This window comes from Giraffa tippelskirchi, chromosome 9 (assembly GCF_054371585.1).
Source record: "Giraffa tippelskirchi isolate mGirTip1 chromosome 9, T2T-mGirTip1v1.2.pri, whole genome shotgun sequence".
NCBI classification, from domain to species: domain Eukaryota; kingdom Metazoa; phylum Chordata; class Mammalia; order Artiodactyla; family Giraffidae; genus Giraffa; species Giraffa tippelskirchi.
Window position 1 is genome coordinate 138642449 of NC_137283.1, and position 13868 is coordinate 138656316.

Genomic DNA, 13868 nt, shown 5'->3' on the forward strand with positions numbered 1-13868 from the left:
GTTTTAATCTTTCCAGTTACCACATCCATAGTGATGAGACTTGCGTGCATCCCAAGAACTATTTGAAATTAGAAAAACACACATAATAGAGGAAACATCTAAAAGTGTTAGGAAACTCTAAGTAACAAAGAAGTGCAACTCAAGAATAAGAGTCCTAAGAGGGAGATTAGATCATGAAACAAAGGGCACATGTTTGGAGCAGAGACTGGGAAGCTGAGATAGAAGCTTGTGAATCTGCTGATTAGAGCTGCACATGTTAAATTGGAGGCCTGTGTATGATTCAAGTAGGAGATACTGGCCAACTTGGGCTAGTGGGTTGGTCAGTATGACGGAAGACTAAGCTTGGTGGCCATCAGACACCACCTGTGTCTAAAGTCATCAGAACCTGCAATCAATGCATTTTGTTTATGAGCATCAATCACTTTTTCCTCTAGATTGTGCATTTCAGTCTCTAACCAAATAAAATGATCTGTCAGTTCAACATATTTAACAATTTAGAAACAAGTGATAGGAGCTTTTATAAAAAATAATTCTATAAACGCCTAACAGTTTACTATTACCATGCAGGTGTCTTCAGTTTAAAAAGCTTTTCAGATGCTTGAATGACTCTCAAGTGGTCATTGGCCAGGACACTGGCCCCCAGGAAAAATCCAACTTCCCAGTAGCTCTGGAGTTTTTCCAAGTTTCCCTTTTTACCAAGAAGACTACTTAGCTTCACCCCTAGAAGATGAATAGGAAAAAGAACGTTACGAACACACCACAGGCAGGCAGAGCTGACTTCTTTATTAAAAAGAACGCTTTCATTCCTCCTTTCAGATTAAAATACCTTTGTTAAGTTTGTGATTCTTAAAAGGGCTTAAGTTCATTGTAAAAGAAAAAAAAGACTAATCAGAAAGGTACACAGAAAAAACTGAAAATTTCCCTTCAATTTGAAAACCTCCAAATAACTGCCAACTTCACACTGATGTACATGATTCCAGAATTATTACCTATGTTTGTATATGGGCTTCCCTGGTGGCTCAGTGGTAAAGAATCCACCTGCTGATGCAGGAGACGCAGGTTTCATCCCTGGGTCAGAAGATTTCCTAGAGAAGGAAATGGCAACTCACTCCAGTATTCTTGCCTGGGAAATCCCATGGACAGAGAAGCCCGGTGGGCTACAAGGCTGCTGCTACTGATGCTGCTAAGTCGCTTCAGTCGTGTCCGACTCTGTGCGACCCCACAGACAGCAGCCCACCAGGCTCCTCCGTCCCTGGGATTCTCCAGGCAAGAACACTGGAGCGGGTTGCCATTTCCTTCTCCAATGCATGAAAGTGAAAAGGGAAAGTGAAGTCGCTCAGTCATGTCTGACTCTTAGCGACCCCATGGACTGCAGCTCACCAGGCTCCTCCGTCCATAGGATTTTCCAGGCAAGAGTACTGGAGTGGGGTGCCATTGCCTTCTCTGGGGCTACAAGGCATGGGGTTGCAAAAGAGTCGGTCGTGACTTAGCGACTAAACAACAACAATAAATGATCTCAGGCTTAGAGAAGTTTACTTGTTAACTAGTGTTTTGCTCAGTAGATATCCAAATAATTTCTGTCTAGTGAAACAATATCTAATATTTATAACCAGCTGGTCATAAACTAGCTTTTAAAAAAATCAAACTCAGAAATCTGATTTTAAGATTTGTTAAATTACCTTATCTCTAAGGAAGATCCCCTGGAGAAGGGAATGGCTACCCACTCCAGCATTCTTGCCTAGAGAATTCCATGGACAGAGAAGCCTGGCAGGCTACAGTCCACGGGGTCCCCAAGTATCAGACGTGACTGAATGGCTAACATTACCTTCTTAAATGCACTTTAAACAGGACATAGCCTCTTACTGTATCCATGTTCACTGAATTAAATAGAATCTTTTGTATTTTCTGAGAGTCATGAATTTACCTTTTTTTAAAAAAAATTATGCTTTAATGAAACAAAGCCACCTTTAAAAAACCTTATGCTGCTTTTAATTATATAATTCCACTTAAGCCATGAGTATTTTAGGAAAAAGCCCATTTGGGAATTCTTCACATTCTGTGATGATAATTTAAAAAGAGAACAGCTTTGCCACCTTAAAATTTCATGAGATTAAAAAAAAAACTGCACATGTATGCAACAACATCTATGATATCCTATCTGGACAGAATAAACATAACAACTATAAATGGAAGCAGAAAGTGTAGGGGGGAAATTAGATACTAAAAATGTGTGTCTCTGTCAACCTCAGGTGAAAATGAATATTTCTTTTTTTTGTTTCATACTTTCAGAACAATGAATGTAGGACTAAGGTAGCATCAGACCATTTAAACATTTAAACAGGGACTATGAAAGTGTTTAACAGTAAAATTATATTAGTTTTAAAATTAAAATTTAGATTTATTCTTGCATGCCAGAAGTTGACTCTATGAGGGTCATCTTAACTTTGGCCTTATCATAATTTGGTCACATGATGCGACTCTGGATCATTCAGCATTTGGACAAAATGTATTTTTTGTTTAACGGCAAATAGTATTTTAGTATACAGATGGGACATGGTTTATTTACCCAAATGCAGGTGGTAGCTGCTTTTTATTACCATAAATATTCTTGTACTCATAGCTTTGTGCACTTGTTCAATTATTTCTTTGTAATAAAATCCTCAACTTGGAATTGTTGGGGACAGAGATATGCTCATTTTAGTGTTGATATTATGGGTAGTGGGCTTCCCAGGTGGCACAGTGGTAAAGAATCTGCCAGCCAATGCAGGAGACACAAGATATGTGGGTTTGATCCCTGGGTGGGGACTATCCTTTGGAATAGGAAATGGCAACCCATTCCAGTATTATTGCTTGGAAAATTCCATGGACAGAGGAGCCTGGCGGGCTACAGTCCATGGGGTTGAAAAGAGTTGGATATGACTGAGTGGCTGAGCACACATTATAGGTAATATTACGTCCTTTCATCTTTGCCAGTGTAATGGAGAACAAAAGGAAACATGCTCTTTTTTAAACCTTTGAGATTGACTGTCTTCATATGTTTATACATCTTTTATGAATTAGCATTTATGTTCTTTCCACATGTTGTATGAAACCTGTTTCTACATGAGATAGTAATCTTTTAAGTTTGGAGTTAAGAATATGGCTCTAATTTTTTATATTTAGGATCCCTTCCTCTCCAAGCCCCCTCCACCCACCTATCCAAGGAATAGAGGAATAAATATCTTAGTACGTAATATTTGTTCCATAATTAGAGTCTCAGAGGTAGTGTTACGCTTGGTCCCAGGCTATAGCACTTTTAAGGTTTTTGATCACTAGGGCCAAATTATTAAAGCACTATTGCTGATGGATGATTCTATCTTTTTACCAAGTCCTTACTATCTGGCTATTTTTCACTATTTCAAAAAATTTGGTAAAATTTATAAGCAATTAACAGCATGTCATTGCTGTTTTAAATACCAGTTCTTTGATTCAATCATCTGTTTAAATGTTGACAATGCTCTAATTAGAACTGGTTGACTTCTAAGAATTGAAGATTTTTTAATAGTTTAGTTTCTATCATAGTTTTTATATTTTGTAGCAGCTATTTTAACAGAGAAAGGTAGGAAATTTTTATTGAACACTCATTATATGCCTAGCACTAGCATGGCACACTGAAAAGGTGACTCTTTTCAACCCATACAACAACACAAATTAGAGATATCAAGGGAATATTTCATGCAAAGATGGGCACGATAAAGGACAGAAATGGTATGGACCTAACAGAAGCAGAAGATATTAAGAACAGGTGGCAAGAATACAGAATTATACAGAAAAGGTCTTCATGACCCAGATAACCATGATGGTGTGATCACTCAGAAGCAGACATCCTGGAATGTGAAGTCAAGTGGGCCTTAGGAAGCAACACTACAAACAAAGCTAGTGGAGGTGATGGAACTCCAGCTGAGCTATTTCAAATACTAAAAGATGATGCTGTGAAAGTGCTGCACTCAATATGCCAGCAAATTTGGAAACTCAGCAGTGGCCACAGGACTGGAAAAGGTCATTTTTCATTCCAATCCCAAAGAAAGGCAATGCCAAACAATGTTCAAACTACCACACAATTGCACTCATTTCACATGCTAGCAAGGTAATGCTCAAAATTCTCCAAGCTAGGCTTCAACAGTACATGAACCAAGAACTTCCAGATGTTCAAGGTGGATTTAGAAAAGGCAGACGAACCAGAGAACAAGTTGCTAACATCTGTTGGATCATAGAAAAAGCAAGGTAATTCCAGAAAAACATCTACTTTTGCTTCATTGACTACACTAAAGCCTTTGACTGTGTGGATCACAACAAACTGTGGAAAATTCTTAAAGAGACGGGAATACCAGACCACCTTACCTGCTATCTGAGAAACCTGTATCCAGGTCAAGAAGCAACAGGTAGAACTGGATATGGAATAATGGATTAGCTCAAAATTGGAAAAGGAGTGCATCAAGGCTGTATATTGTCACCCTGCTTATTTAACTTACATGCAGAGTACATCATGGGAAATGCTGAGCCGGATGAAGCACAAGCTGAAATCAAGATTGCCAGGAGAAATATCAATAACCTCAGGTATGCAGATGACACTACCCTAATGGCAAAAAGCAAAGAGGAACTAAAGAGCCTCTTGATGAAAGTGAAAGTGGAGAGTGAAAAAGCTGGCTTAAAGCTCAACATTCAAAACCGAAGGTCATGGCATCTGGTCCCATCACTTCATGGCAAATAGATGGGGAAACAATGGAAACAGTGACAGACTTTATTTTCTTGGGCTCCAAAGTCACTGCGGATGGTGACTGCAGTCATGAAATTAAAAAACACTTGCTCCTTGAAAGAAGCTATGACAAACCTAGACAATGTATTAAAAGCAGGGACACTACTTTGCTGACAAACGTCTGGATAGTCAAAGCTATGGTTTTTCCAGTAGTCATGTATGGATGTTGAGAGTTGGACCATAAAGAAGGCTGAGCACCAAAGAATTGATGCTTTTGAACTGTACTGTTGGAGAAGACTCTTGAGAGTCCCTTGGACTGCAAGGAGATCTAACCAGTCAATCCTAAAGGATATCAACCCTGAATATTCATTGGAAGGACTGATGCTGAAGCTGAAGCTCCAATACGTTGGCCACCTGATGGGAAGAGCCAACTCATTAGAAAAGACCCTGATGCTGGGAAAGATTGAAGGCAGGAGGAGAAGTGGACGACAGAGGATGAGATGGTTGGATGGCATTACCGACTCAATGGACCTAAGTTTGAGCAAGCTCTGGGAGATGGTGAAGGACAGGGAAGCCTGGCATGCTGCAGTCGATGGGGTCACAAAGAGCTGGACTCAACTGAGAGACTGAACAACAACAACACAATCAGTTAAAGATTATTCCCTTTGGCAATGATGGAAAAAAAACTGCAGAGAGATGTTGAGCAACTTGTTGAAGGTCGCACTGCCCCGGTGGAGGTTAGATTGTTACCAGTTTAACTTTCCATTGTGATGAATTCCAAGCATACATCAAAGTAGAAAAAATACTACAATGATCACATTTTCAACAGCTGCTAACATTTTGCTATTGCTTCATCTCCCTGAATACTTCAGCTGAAGTATTTCAAATAAAATTACAGATTTCACCCTTAAATATTGTGTCATAGTATAAAAATTCTCCTACACATTCTACTTGATCATTTTTTTGAACACTTGTCAGCAACTGAACAACAACAAGGGCATCTGACATCTGCCTCTGTGGAGACTGAACTCTGTTCTGCGGAGCTTCATCACCCCCTGAGGGGAATTCAGGGTGGAGAGTGAGGCACTCCTAGCTCCAGGGAAACTGGTGGAACAGGTCTTTAGATAGTTAGATATTTTTAGTAACTGATTTCATGTTCCCAAATCCTTGGTGGTGGCGGTTTAGTCATGTCCGACTCCTGTGACCCCATGGACTATAGTCCTCATGGTTCCTTTGTTCACGAGTTTCTCCAGGCAAGAATACTGGAGTGGGTTGCCATTTCCTTCACCAGGGGATCTTCCCAACCCAGGAATCGAATCCGAATCTCCTGCATTGCAGGCAGATTCTTTACCGACTGAGCTACAAAGGGAGCTGCATTTGATTATTGCACCTAATAAAAATAATAATTCTCTCATATTATTTAATATCTGGTCCTGATTCAAATTCCCTGGTCCTGATTCAAATTCCCTGATCCTTCCCCAAATTTCTTTGGCCACCTGATGCAAAGAACTGATTCACTGGAAAAGACTCTGATGTTGGGAAAGATTGAAGGCAGGAGGAGAAGGGGACGACAGAGGATGAGATGGTTGGATGGCATCACTGACTCGATGGATATGAGTTTGAGCATGTTCTGGGAGTTGGTGATGGACAGGGAAGCCTGGCATGCTGTAGTCCATGGGGTTGCAAAGAGCCAGACACGATTGAGCGACTAAACTGAATAGCTTTTTGTTGTTGTTCTCTTTGTTTTTTCAAACTGGAATTCAAACAGGGATCATTAATTGCATTTTTTTAAATGTCTTTTAACCTAACCAATCCACCCACACTTTTCTCCATGACACTGACTTTTTGAAGAGACTAGGCAGGAAGTCCTGTAGAATGTCTTCACCTTCTGGATCTGGCTGATAGCATTTCTTGGTGTTGTCTGACTTATTTCTCTATCCAACTGTGATTCTATTCACTGTTAAATCTTAAGGCTTGGGTTAAACATTTTTGGTGAGACTATTTCACAGGACTGAGGGCAGGAGAAGAAGGGGGTGACAGAGGATGAGACTGTTGTATGGCATTACTGATTCAATGGACATGAGTTTGAGCAAACTCCGGGAGACAATGAAAGACAGGGAAGCCTGGCGTGCAGCAGTCCATGGAGTCGCAAAGAGTCGAACATGCCTGAGTGACTGAACAACAACAACATTTCACAGGAGATGCTGCTTATTTCACATTCACTATACCAGCTGGCAAACATCCAGCCATCAAACCATGCTGGGTGGATCACTGCTGGCTAGACCCCTGGAGGGGATATACAATGAATTGTATCGGTGCATTGGTCCTTTGTGATTGGTAAGCAATTTGTGGGTGACCTTGGGTTTCATGGAAATGCGGCAAATGAAAATTAAAAAAAAAAAATCCTAATGGTTTTAGTTCTAACTGGTGATCCTTGTCAGAATCATTATTTTAGCATCACTATCATATCAGTTTTATCAGTCCTTCTACTTTATCAGCTAGCATTCTTTTGAAGAATACGTTCTCCTGAAGAATATACAATTAGTATGCAGCATATCTTAAGAAGAGCTTTACCTCCTCAACTGGATGGTCTATGCTCTACTCAAATCAGGTCTGACTCTGAGACGCCATGGACTGTAACGCACCAGTCTCCTCTGTCCATGGGATTCTCCAGGCAAGAATACCGGAGTGGGTTGCCATTTCTTTCTCCAGGGATGAACTATAGTATCCCTTTGAAAGGACGGGAAAGTCCTGTACTTTGTTCTTTATAATTAATTTTCTGAGAATTTGGTCACCTCCATAGACGGCAAATGAGTTGTTTTGTGGTTGGTGATGGATTTTATTTTTGTTTTGATTTCTTTTTCTTGATTATCCTTTTAGAGTCATGGATTTTTATATTCAGTAACACAAATTTTATTTTTATGGCTCCCTGAAAATAAGATTCAAATAGTGGTTTGTCTCAATGCCAATCACACTGTTCTCTTATTACATCATCATCTCATAAAGTGTCTCATGGTAGAAAAATTCCACAGAACACAGAAGAAACATCTTTTATTTAACTAAAGCTTGATTATTAATTTTAAGTCTTGAGAAGCTGAAAAAAGGATAATGATAAAAGATGCAGTTGTTTCCAAATCCCAGTTCTAAACAGTACAAACACCAATGATTATTCAAAAACTGGATATTAAAACACAGATCATGAAACAATTAGCCATAACCTCAAACACACAACTAGAATTAACATCTTTGGTTAACAGACTATAACAGTTAAGAAGTATTCTTAACATTAGAATTCTTAAACTTAAGATAATATGTTTGGAAACTTCAGGCTTAGTGATCATCTTATGACATCTTAATTTTTATTGTTTATCCTTTATAAATAAAGTAAATTTCAAAATACATCTAAAGAAAAGATTTCATAAATAAAAATGATTACTATCAGAACTCAAGAACTGAGTTCTGATTTTAAAAATAATGCAACTACATACCTTTAAAATATCTCAAATATGTTGTTAATTAGTAAGTTAATTACTTTAATTAATACAATTATTATGTTAAAATATTCATTTATTTAATCAACCTGTTTTTCCCTGAAAATCCCTTTAATGCTATTTTACCATATAAATGTTAACTTTAGGTCAATTTATATTTATTAGCATAATTTATGAGTAGAATCTAAGTTAGTGAGCTCTAACTGCCTTTTAGTTATTGTCATTGTTTAGTCGTTAAGTTGTGTCCGACTCTTTTGCGACCCCATGGACTTTAGCCCTTCAGGCTCCTCTGTCCGTGGGGTTTCCCAGGCAAGAATACTGTGAGATGAGATGCCATTTCCTTCTCCAGAGGATGACCCAGGGATAGAACCCATGTCTCCTGCATTGGCAGGCAGATTCTTTACCACTGAGCCACCTGGGAAGCCCCTTTTCAGTTATTTAAGGACATACATTTTATAGTGTATATCACAGTATTTTAGAGACCTAAAATTTAGCTTTTATGGTAACTAAAAATTCATTGTCAAGTCATATTTTAAGTCTGTGTAAGTTTTGCAATTTCTAAATTAAAAATTCAACTTCATATGCTTTCAAATGCTTGTTCAACATGTATTATGAATGAGCTCTTCCTGGAAAAAATTGAAGTGTGTTTCCTTTACAAAGTTCCATTAATCACAGTTCCTCAAACCTCAGAGTGCTGACCATCCTTTTTTCCCTCCAGCTCTTCAAAGACATAATTGACAGAACATTGTATAAGTTTAAGGTGTGCCATGTGTTGATTTGATACATTTGAATCTGGCAAAATGATCACCACTATAGCATCACCTAACACCTCCATCATGTCATATAATTTCCATTTCTTTTTGTAGTGAGAACATTTAAGATCTACTCCCTTAGCAGAGTGCTGACCATCTTAATCCACATTTAACTTAAAAAAGAGAATTTAGAACAGGTACATTTCAAACCACTATGTTACTGCTCTACCTACACCTGCAAATCAATGTCAATTTCTGTAATGATCTGGAGTCTGCAACCTCAAGTTCAAGAACAGAGTAATACAAGCCATTTTAGATCACTAATACAGCGACCCCATGGTCTGCAGCCCACCAGGCTCCTCTGTCCCTGGGATTTTCCAGGCAAGGATACTGGAGGAGGTTGCCATTTCCTTCTCCAGGGGATCTTCCCAACCCAGGGATTGAACCCGGTCTCCCGCATTGCAGGCAGATTCTTTACCGACTGAGCTACCAGGGAAGCTCAATACATAAGGATCAGTATAGAGTTTTAAAAATAACTTTAGATGGAGAATTTTATTATGATGATAATTTCTGAAAAGTACACATTGCAGTGTATTTTTTCTGATTTCATTTTCCAGCTAAAAAAAATTAATTCAAATAAAACTTTGTGCACTGAATACCACTGCAATCCAGCAGCGACAAACATTGTATCATTCTTTTAGTCCGGGCTTTTAAAAAGAATTTAATGCTTAAACTTTACTTGCCTTCAACGATTTCCCAGAATATTACGTACGGTTATTTAATTAGCCCTTCCCAAATAGTGTAAAAAAACAACCAGGGCTCATTTTTTCTTTATGAAAGATTAAAAACATTCTCCAGTTAAAAGTCTTAAAGGAAAAGTTTCATCTACATATAATTCACAACTTCACTAAGATCAATTTTTTTCCTCTACGAAAACCATGGAAAAATATTTCTATGTCTGTAGTAAAAACTCCTATGAGTGTTAGAAAGGTTCTCTGCAAAAAGATAGTTCGACATTCAAGAGAGAGAAAAATTTGACTACCTTACACAGTTTTCAGTATCTAGAGCCTTAATAACATTATCAAAGCAAGAACTAAGGAAATCACACAAAAGTTATTCACTTAAGATGTCCTAATCTTTAAAAATTCCCAAGAAGGGTCAGCATGTGAGACAATGTCCACTGATAAAAGGGACAAATGCACATTCTATCAATGGCTACAATTCACAGATGGTCTCTAAGGAGACCAGTCACTGCCAAGACTCCATCTGCTTGACCTGTTGTTCTAGGGTCTTGGGAGGCTCCACCAGTAATAACGCTGAAGTCATGGGGCAGGTGTGCATGAGAAACAGGAACAGGGAGTATCAGAAGTCTTTCTTTCCCTCTTTTTTTTTTTTTAAGCACCAGGAAAACAAAATTAATCTAAAATAGGAAACTTTCCTGATGTTCCACAGAACACTACCTTATTTGGGAGTTGTGGGCTAAATGCAGAGCCCCTATTTCTAATATTAGTTTGAGAAGGAATGGGCTTCCCTGGTGGCTCAGCAGGTAAAGATTGTCTGCCTATCATGCAGGAGGCCCGGGCTGGATCCCTGGGTCTGGAAAAACCCTTGGAGAAGGAAATGGCAACCCACTCCAGTACTCTTATCTGGAGAATCCCATGGACAGAAAAGCCTGGTGGGCTACAGTACATGTGGTCGCCAAGAGTTGGACAGGACTGAAAGACTAACACACACACTGAGAGGGAATAAAAAAAATATCAACTAGGGGATTTTTAGAATCAGGTGAAATAAATTAAAAACCTAATTACATCCCAATATCAAGATTCTGCACAATAGCATGAAACATTAAATAAGGAGATATAATTTTTTTTTCAGGAAGTCAGATGAGACAGAAAGGAAAGGAACTATCTATGAAAGATCCTTTTTCTTTGCACTGATTTGGATCCACTTTCTTGATTCCATGTAAAACATCAAGCTGTAATTACCAACTTTTCGGAGCTCAAAGGAAGATTCAAACTGGTGCCCAGATGCCAGGAGGAGGACCGCATAATTAATTCCTGACTGTAGTGTTGGCTCTGATTCAAATGCCTTTTTGAACCTATAAAAAAAAACCCCACAAATGTACAAGTTTACTTTCTCAATCACGAAACTCTGAGTTTGCAATAACTTCTGTTTGCATAACTCCAAGGCCTGAGCAAGTAAAAATATTCCACTGGCTTTCACCCCAGAATCTAGTGTGCTATTAGGATTTAATGCTTAAGTAACTGCATACCCTCACCCTCAGCAACATGGCATTCCCCCCACTTAACTCAACCTCACCATAGCAGCCCCAGTCTTTAAAAAAATCCTCTCTTCAACAGTCTTCCAGAAATGTGAGAGAATGTATGTGTGTGTGTGCAAGCATTTATAAACAGTGAAAATTTAAAGATAAGAACCCTGTGCATATTTGTTAAGTGGTTTTTTGAAAAGTTTTATAAGTAAACAAAGTAAAAACAATACACAAAGCAATCAGGAATATTATCAACATAACATACTGAAACAATCACTTTCATAAGAGTGATACAGAAACACAATAAAGAATGTCAATTGCAATAAGAAATTAGGAAAACAGAGATGGTGCTTGTGCATACTACTTTTCACTCAAAGAGAATGAGAACCATTTTCTGGATGCACATGAAACTATCTACCTTTAAAAATGCTTCAACATTTGAAAAGTCTTCAGTGCTTGTACATGCACTATATTTTCAAGGTAACAGTTCGTAGGTTCTGTTCAAGGGTCCCCTCATAATACATCATTTAACAGGCAATAATACTCAATATTATTTCATTTAAGAGCATGAAGAAGAACAAAATTAACATAAATGCCCTAGTAGCTAATAAAAACTGAGACAAACATGAAAAATGCAATCTCTACTCTAAAAAACCAGATTGAGAAAAATATAAAGACTAAAGACCTAGTGAATAAACGTTTAATGATACAATAGAGAGATACTTACGGAAAAACATTAAAATTCCAAGATAAAAGCATTTTTATTAAAATCATTAACTGAAAATGAAAGATAGGAATTGCAAAAATAGCAGTGGGCACAATGGTGTACATTAGAGTACATCCTCGGCTATTATACATACTTGAAATTTTCTGTACTTTAAAATGGTAAGGTAAACTTCAAAAGAAAAGGATAAGTATGTATTTTCTGAATATTGAGAATCATGTGCCCTTTTAAGGGTCTTACTTTGTAATCAGGAAAAGTATCTCTGAGAAGAAACAAAACTCAAACAAGTATTAACTTTAACTAGTTGGCTTGAACAGTTTTGCATGTGGAATAAGAAAAAAATATTTTTCAACTGCATCACTGCTGATGATTAAGAAGAATTTTTTTTCTTTCCAGAAGTACAGGAGTTTACCAAATCTAAATGGAAAAACCATGTAACCCAGATTGCTGATATCTAAAGCAGGTCATATCAAGGAAAGACATGATTTATAAGTTTTAGACTCATACAAAATCCAAAGGTTTTTGTGTTTTCTCAGAAGCAAGAAGAAAGTCCAAATAAAAAAGATAAAGGAGAAAAAAGGAGTTAATACCTTTCTTTCTACCAGTAATTTATACTTTCTACCAATTCATATCAATATATGAAATATCTTTCAACAAATAAATTTTTCATTTTTACTGAAAGAAAAAACCATGGAAAAATTCTCTTAATATATTTAAAGGAAGATGCGAATAAGCAAGATAATCCTAAATCAATCAATAAATACTGATAAGTGTTTCCTATGTGCCAAACTAACCAAACTGAAAAAATTAAATGGGCTTAGATCTGTTTTTCTGTTACCATAAACAATACAATTTAAAACATTTAAAGCAAAATATAGATGCCAATAAATTAATAATTTATATTTTCTATGGCTCAGAACACTTCATAATAAGATGCATATTGAGGAGAAAGCCTTAAGGAAGTGGGAATTCTCATACATTGCAAAGTAAATTAATATACTATTTCTTGGCAGAAATTTGCCAATATTTATCAAAAATTGTAAAATGTCAAAAAAAGCAATGCATACCTATTGACACAATATTTCCATATCTATGGATTTATACTAAGAAAAAGCATTAAATATGACTACCAGACCACCTAAGCTGTCTCCTGAGAAACCTGTATGCAGGACAAGAAGCAACAGTTAGAACCAGACATGGAACAACTGATTGGTTCAAAATTGGAAAAATTGTCACCCTTCTTATTTAACTTATATGCAGAGTATATCATGAGAAATGCCAGTCTGGATGAATCACATGCTGGAATCAAGATTGCCAGAAGAAATATCAACAGCCTCAGATATGCAGATAATACCTCTCTAATGGCAGAAAGTAAAGAGGAACTAAACAGCCTCTTTCTTGATGAGGGTGAAAGAGGAGACTGAAAAAGCTGGTTTGAAACTCAGCATCAAAAAAACAAAGATCACGACATCTGGTTCCACTGCTTCGTGGCGAATAAAAGGGGAAAAAGTAGAAGCAATGACAGAAATTTTATTTTCTTGGGCTCCAAAATCACTGTGGACAACAGTGCCTGCAGCCATGAAATTAAAAGATGCTTGCTCCTTGGAAGGAAAGCTATAACAAACCTAGACAGTGTATTAAAAAGCAGAGACATCACTTTGCCAACAAAGGTCCATATAGTCAAAGCTGTGGTTTTTCCAGTAGTCATGTACGGATGTGAGAGCTGGACCATAAAGAAGGCTGAGTGCTGAAGAACTGATGCTTTTGAACTGTGGCATTGGCGAAGACACTTGAGAGTCCCTTGGACTGCAAGGAGATCAAACCAGCAAATCCTAAAGAAAACCAACCATGAATATTCATTGGAAGGACTGCTGCTAAAGCTGAAGCTCCAAAACTT

At 37.6% G+C, this 13868-nt stretch overlaps 1 protein-coding gene across 8 annotated transcripts in view; it reads right to left on the reverse strand.

Annotated features, from left to right (window-relative positions):
* Positions 1 to 13868, reverse strand: part of MAP3K5 (mitogen-activated protein kinase kinase kinase 5) — a 248939-nt gene that overhangs the window by 94132 nt on the left and 140939 nt on the right. For all 8 annotated transcript variants that reach the window (XM_081528863.1, XM_081528860.1, XM_081528861.1 and 5 more), the window contains 2 exons: positions 10964 to 11076; positions 561 to 720 (listed from right to left, as the gene is read on the reverse strand). In XM_081528863.1, coding sequence (XP_081384989.1) covers positions 561 to 720; positions 10964 to 11076 — 273 coding nt within the window. The remainder of the gene's footprint in view (positions 1 to 560; positions 721 to 10963; positions 11077 to 13868) is intronic.